Source organism: Micropterus dolomieu, linkage group LG21, assembly GCF_021292245.1.
Source record: "Micropterus dolomieu isolate WLL.071019.BEF.003 ecotype Adirondacks linkage group LG21, ASM2129224v1, whole genome shotgun sequence".
In the NCBI taxonomy this organism is placed as follows: Eukaryota; Metazoa; Chordata; class Actinopteri; order Centrarchiformes; family Centrarchidae; genus Micropterus; species Micropterus dolomieu.
Window position 1 is genome coordinate 27,828,048 of NC_060170.1, and position 6,682 is coordinate 27,834,729.

The following is a 6,682-nucleotide window of genomic DNA, read 5'->3' on the forward strand; positions in this document are numbered from 1 at the left end:
AGCTGAGACTGCCAGAATCTCATTCGCCGCGAGGTAGCGAGGGCAGGATTAGTTGGGCTTGATGGTGCAATTAGGATGAGTGGGGATCCAGGAAGCTTGCTCTGAAACATTTAAAAGAAATCGATCTGGTCTTTAACTGTTATAGATCATAAAGAACAAAGTAAACCAAGTTGTACAGAAAAATGCTTTTCAATACAAACAGCGTGAATGCTTTAGTATTACCGGTTTGTTTTGAGATAAGACTCCAACAGCTGGGTCCCAGGGCCGTTTCAGTAGCAGTGACAGGGCCTCTGCACTTGGAGCGCCAGTCTTTGCAGATGTCAGCAACATTCTGTCAATCAGCAAGGGCAACTTCCAAGACACAAAGAGGAATACTATGAATCAAGAATACTAGAGCTTGCCGATACTGGAGCAGACATCTGACAGGAATTACAGACCAATTCTTACTCTTCACTTAATTACACACATCATACCTTGCTTTTGAGAGTCTGCAGCACATCCAGGTAAGCAGCAAGCATGGCGAGGCTTAAGGATTCAATCATGGTAGTGTGCAACCACTGCGTCAGTTTGGTGTCCCAGTTCACACTGGCTAATGCATGCCGCACCTTCCTGGCACACTTGTCCACAGCTATCCTTCGCAAAATAGGCTCATTGGAAGCCTAAGAGAAAAAAGATCACACAAGACACCCTGTAACGTTTCAATAATTTTGAATTGAATTATTGAGAATGTGCCTTAACTTTAAAAATGCGAAACTCAAAATAGCAGATGTTTTCAAATTTTGCTACATGGTGGTTTATCAATAAATTCCACACATGATTTACCTTTGTCTCCACAAGCCAATCAAAAGATAAACAGTTACAATACTGATTTTGGCCAGTATAAAATTACCATTACCATTTTAGAATCTTATTACTGATCTACTCTCTTACTTGAGGGTTTGTTGCAAGACCAAAACAAAACGGTGCTTTCAGTAAACATATTGTACTGGGTTTTTTTTTCTCTGGCGAAATTCATAAAGGGTGCTGAAAAACCTTCAAAAATCTGAACAGAATAAGACCAAATAAGCACTACTTACATTTTCATTGGCCAGGCGGGCTAGTCTCTCAGCTTGCAGAGCTTTAAGTACTTTATTGAACAATTTGTTCTGGGCCACTGACCATCCAGTCCTGAAAAGAAATAATGATGTCAAACAATGCACTGTAACTGAGATATGTTCAATCATAACTTCTATTCTCAATGAAAACAAGTGTCAAGTAAAACAATAGATAATAATTGAACAGTGGATTGTTGCAGATGTTTGATTACTTGTTTATATGTTCCTCCCAGTCTTCCGGGGGTGGAGGACTCTCAGCAACCGTGCGAGCAAACAGAACGTGCCGCTCACACTCCTTCATCACACTAAGAGCTTTCTGATTATCATACAGAGGAACGGGTGTCGGTGTGACAGTTTCCACATCTATTACAGAATCAGTGTCTCTGCATACAAGGAAAGAAGATTGATGTTACTGTAAGGCAGCAAGATAGTTACTAAAGCTAAGAAACAGAGCGGGAGGCTGATGACGGTCCCGAAATGTAGTCTAACATGTAGTTCTGTTAGAGATTATGATTAGGCGCTTTTTGACTCACGACAAGGCTTCAGGCTGGCGACGAGGGGTAACAAAGAGTGTTCTTGTGGGCCGGGCGCTGCTGGCATCTGGATGGGCATTCCATGGCTTGGCATAGCTATGGTCCAGAAATACCAAATCCAGCTCTCTTTCATGAGCTGACAGCTGGAAAAGCAAGGATGTGCCCATCTTTCGTGCTGATACCTGGAAGTCCTTATCCCCACCACGATGCATCGTCTTCCTGGGCCCCAAAGGGCCCTGGGAAGAGCTCAACAACTTGTGTGGATTCAGACGTAACTGGCAAAGAGGAGCTGAAATGTATTATTTAAAGGCTGACCCCCCCCCACACACACACAAATTTGCTGTTTACAAACTATACTATAGCAAATTACACATCTCTGGGTTTCAGCCTGCTGGTCAAAACAAGACATTTCCAACGTTTCCTTGGAAAGTGATAGACATCATTCAATATTTTTGTGAATTTCTACTGACTAAACGACTAATCGCTTAAATAACCAGCAGATTAAATGATAAGATAAACATTCGTTAGTTACAGCAGACGTTCACACATGCAGGTGCTTTGTCTACGTTATAGTGAGCACCAACCATTGACGTTACTGCAATGTACAGTATGTTGTTAGCTTAATATAACATAAATGACCTGCTCTGGGTTGAATATCACTTTTAAACCAAACATTAGCACATTGATTGAACGTGATAATAATTTACGTGGCGATCAGCCCAACATTTGCCATTTGTAAAAGGACTAACGATGCTGGCCTGGCATGCTAACGTTAGCATAGCAAGCTAAAAGCTAACAGATTGGCGCAATCGCTGTGTCCAGCTGCTCACCTTTTCGCTCTACAACTCCATGTTTGTACTGTCAGTTGAAACTCTTGTTCAAGGCCAAAGAAAGACGTTTTTTCTTGGAAAGTCCTAAGGCTTATATAAAACACAAATATTTAGTGCGTAACGTTAGCTTTACGAGCCTCACTTCCTTTTGTTGTGTGATTTGTTGCCATGTTCGGCTCCACCTCCCTCCTTCTCAGAGCACTAAAACAAGAACTACAGCAAGGGCTACATTTCAACCAAACTGGCAACCTAGTTTATGGCGCGTCAGTGAGTGACGCAAAACATGGACTGGATCAGGGTCTAGATCATTTACTCCCTCTACAAAAACACTCGATATGCCTGTGAATTGTCTTATTCACTTTAAATGCGCTATAGGATATTTCATGCACTAAAAATCGAAAGAAGAGGAGACTTTAGGTAGGTAGGTAGATTTTATTGTCACAATACAACAAGTTGTAGAGTGAAATTGAGTTTTGTAACTCCCTTTTGGTCAATGTGTGGCCCTGCGATGGACTGGCGACCTGTCCAGGGTGTACCCCGCCTTTCGCTCAATGTGAGCTGGGATTGGCTCCAGCCCCCCGCGACCCTCTACACAGGATAAGCGGTTGACGATGGATGGATGGATGGATGGTAACAGAAATAAACTATAATCACTGGAGTACTGCTGAGGATGAGTTTAAGAGTCTGATGGCTTGGGGAAGGTAATCTTGATGGTGATCTTGACTGTGATTTTCGGTGTTTATTGCCTATTTCAAACAAAATTGTCTTTATTAATATGTTATATAATTTGGAATATGTTTCAAAATGCTATTTAGTATTAATGCTAACACTGACCTGAATTAGCCTACCTTTATTGTTGAAGGAAAGGGAGTATGAAATCTGTTATCCCAGCTGCCAGAATGCCTACTGACACCAAAGCATTTTGCTGTTAATTCTTGTAAAAGTAGACATGATAATGAGGAAATATATTTTGAAATCTTAACATTAACCTATTTTTAAAATGATTTGTCTTTGTTGTACATGGTAGTCTATGTTGTGTTTGTTTTTCTTTTAAGACAAATATAATCAGTGTGACCTCTTCCAGTTAACGGACCACCCCTACCCTCCCCTTATTTAACTCCAAAGGTCCCTACAGATAGGCTACACATTTAAAAGAGAGAGCCCTTCATAAAAAATACAGTGTTTTTAAAAGTCTTGCCTGAACACAGCTCAGACCAGACACGTTTGACTGCCACGATGGTGAGTTTTAAAATTGCTGAGTAACGAAATTCTCGTTACAATTGTTTGATGATAGCTGTTTTGGTGGGGTAAAGTATAATGCCAAAGAGAGTTGTTATAAAATTTGATAATAATTAGTTTTGACTCATCTTATGGCATGGACCCTAAGTCATGTTGTCAAAATGGCAACAGAATGATTCATCTGAGTTTTAGAGATATGATACACTGTTTAACTTTGGAGTTTCCCTGCTTTTTGCCAAATGCATGCTAGGACAAATATCCTGATTCAGCATGCTGAGATCAAATGTTAAGACTTGATGTTTGTTTCTATTTTCCTATGAAGAAATATTTGGCTGTGGCTTTGCTGCTTTGTGCTCTAGCGTCACTGACAAACGCTTCGTGCTTCCAAAATCCCATAAAATCAGGTGAAAGAAAAGGAGAAAAAACACAAACAGTATATTTATGGTTTATACACACAAGTTTTCTTTATCAGAGTAAAATCAAAACAGTCACACATGATGCAACATTATGACCACTTTACCACTTTTTGTTCCACCAATAGACATGACCCATTGTCAGGACAATGTGGATAACACGTGGCATGCAGTAGGATCTTCATGGAGGAACAGTGCATGTTGGGACTGTACTTGCACTGGATGTTGTGCTGGGTAAGTACACAGATCAAAACATTTGTGTTTGTTTTTTATGATAAGAAAATGTGTTCATCTCTGTATTCTTACTGTATGTTTACTGTGTGATTGCAGATTTTCAACCCCCAGGTGGTTCCCTGACGACTGTGTGTCAGAGTTTGATGCAAAGAGGTGTGAATACATTGTGCATAAGAAGGACGACCCAACCATACTTTGTCCAATTTATGTTTCCGTAGGAAAGTGACTGAGTGATCTGAGTGGAAAACTGCCTGTTGTGTTGGTTGGAACACAAGACCACACAGTGGCCAGAAACTGAAAATAAAATACTGCTAACAATGAAATTTCTAATTAATAATTAATAATTTCTTCATGATTTCCTCCTTTTTTCATATCTCTCTTTGTACGAGGGAAAGGAGAATTTCTGGTTACATGTCAAGGAACATTGATAAATAAAATGGCTTTCAAGTTTGTACATTTTTTACACATGGCCTACATTACAAACTGAGGTAGTGGTGATTAAAAGATTTTAGGCATTTAGGAGACAGGGGCAGTCTAACAAAAGACGCTAATCGGTTGCATTTTGAAAAATGTAGGATCAAGTGTTTATGGAGCTTGACCCATACTGTGGGCATGCTAACATTTGCTAATTTAGCGTCCTCAGCCAAAGTATTGGACAAATTAGAAATTTGACCAGATGATGAAAGAAGTTAGGGGATCACCTAAGTAATTACAATTCATCTTGAGGGGAACATGAATGTGTGTATCAAATTGCATGGTTATCCATCCAACAATTGTTGATATTTCACTCAAAACCAAAAATGTAACCTCATGCTGGCACTAGAGGAATAGTCAGGGGGTCGCCAAAGTCATTATGATACATTTTCTAGGAAACATTTATGTTCTGTGTTTATGTACAAACTTTCATGTCAATCCATCAAAGTCTAGATATTTCATTCTGGAGTAAAGTGGTGGATTGACCAACCCACAGAGTGATATTGCTGCGATGTACTCTGGCTGACAAACGCTCAGTGCTTCCGTGCGGCCATGAAACCAGGTAAAAGAAAAGGGGGAAAAAAGCATAACAGTATATTTATGGTGTATACACACACGTTTTCTTCATTAGAACAATATCAAAACATTCACACATGATGCCACATCGTCACCAGTGAGTAACCTCAATGTCTGACATATTTTTTATTTTTGTTGGAGTTGTTGTACTGGGGAGAGAGAGGCATGTAGATGTGATCCCTCACTGGCTTCTTTCCAGGAAACACTGCCTGTCGTGTTGGGTGGAACACAGGCAGCACTGCTGCCGGAAATTAAAGAATAAAATATTGCTACAAATGAAATTTCAATGAATAACATTTTTTTCATGATTTACTCCTTTTTACATAACTATGTGAGAAAGAAAATACATAATTAGAAACAGATGATCCACAGAAAAACTAATAACTAAAAACAGTCAAGTCTCAACAGAATGGTGTGAGGCTTGCTGCTTATGTTTAGGTAAGGACAGCAGTTTCTTGAAAAATTGCCTAATATCATTGTTTATTCAATATTGATATTTTTTGCGCTTTTAATGAACATAATTTCATATACGTTCTTGATAATCGCAGACTAAACACCATGGCTTGACAAAGGAGGCGAGGCCATGAGCGAGTCAAGGAGCTGCGGCTAACTCAGACATGTTACATACTGTACAGTGGGTACGGAAAGTAATCAGACCCCTTTAAATTTTTCACTCTGTTTCATTGCAGCCATTTTCCAAAAATCAAAAAAATCATTTTATTTCTCAGTAATGTACACTCAGCACCCCATCTTGACAGAAAAAAAACAGAAATGTAGAAATTTTTGCAAATTTATTAAAATAGAAAAACTGAAATATCACATGGTCATAAGTATTCAGACCCTTTGCTCAGTATTTAGTAGAAGCACCCTTTTGATCTAATACAGCCATGAGTCGTTTTGGGAAAGATGCAACAAGTTTTTCACATCTGGATTTGGGTATCCTCTGCCATTCCTCCTTGCAGATCCTCTCCAGTTCTGTCAGGTTGGATGGTAAACGTTGGTGGACAGCCATTTTCAGGTCTCTCCAGAGATGCTCAATTGGGTTTAAGTCAGGGCTCTGGCTGGGCCATTCAAGAACAGCCACGGAGTTGTTGTGAAGTCACTCCTTCGTTATTTTAGCGGTGTGCTTAGGGTCATTGTCTTGTTGGGAGGTAAACCTTCGGCCCAGTCTGAGGTCCAGAGCACTCTGGAAAAGGTTTTCGTCCAGGATATCCCTGTACTTGGCCGCATTCATCTTTCCCTCGATTGCAACCAGTCGTCCTGTCCCTGCAGCTGAAAAACACCCCCAC

The 6,682-nt window shown here is 40.0% G+C and overlaps 2 protein-coding genes across 2 annotated transcripts in view; one reads left to right on the plus strand and one right to left on the minus strand.

The window, feature by feature from the left end:
- LOC123960326 (KAT8 regulatory NSL complex subunit 3-like) overlaps positions 1–2,651 on the minus strand; it is a 2,807-nt gene extending 156 nt beyond the window's left edge. Inside the window, exons 1-7 of the mRNA XM_046035010.1 lie at positions 2,458–2,651; positions 1,628–1,902; positions 1,307–1,477; positions 1,077–1,167; positions 474–659; positions 223–351; positions 4–101 (exon numbers count right to left, since the gene is read on the minus strand). Of these exons, the coding sequence (XP_045890966.1) occupies positions 4–101; positions 223–351; positions 474–659; positions 1,077–1,167; positions 1,307–1,477; positions 1,628–1,839 (887 nt within the window). The 5' untranslated portion in view covers positions 1,840–1,902; positions 2,458–2,651. The remainder of the gene's footprint in view (positions 1–3; positions 102–222; positions 352–473; positions 660–1,076; positions 1,168–1,306; positions 1,478–1,627; positions 1,903–2,457) is intronic.
- A 1,093-nt stretch (positions 2,652–3,744) lies between these two features.
- On the plus strand, positions 3,745–4,797 carry LOC123959618 (beta-microseminoprotein J1-like). The gene is made up of 3 exons (XM_046033771.1): positions 3,745–4,100; positions 4,238–4,343; positions 4,440–4,797. The coding sequence occupies exons 1-3, from the start codon at positions 3,980–3,982 to the stop codon at positions 4,567–4,569; spliced, it is 357 nt and encodes a 118-aa protein (XP_045889727.1). The 5' UTR covers positions 3,745–3,979; the 3' UTR covers positions 4,570–4,797.
- The last annotated feature ends 1,885 nt before the right edge of the window (positions 4,798–6,682 follow it).

Excerpts from the sequence above, each read along its gene's own strand:
- LOC123959618 (XM_046033771.1), top strand. The coding sequence starts at position 3,980 with ATGTTAAGACTTGATGTTTGTTTCTATTTTCCTATGAAGAAATATTTG. Across the intron at positions 4,101-4,237 it reads CCAAAATCCCATAAAATCAG|ACATGACCCATTGTCAGGAC; the intron begins GTGAAAGAAAAG and ends TTCCACCAATAG. Across the intron at positions 4,344-4,439 it reads TGCACTGGATGTTGTGCTGG|ATTTTCAACCCCCAGGTGGT; the intron begins GTAAGTACACAG and ends GTGTGATTGCAG.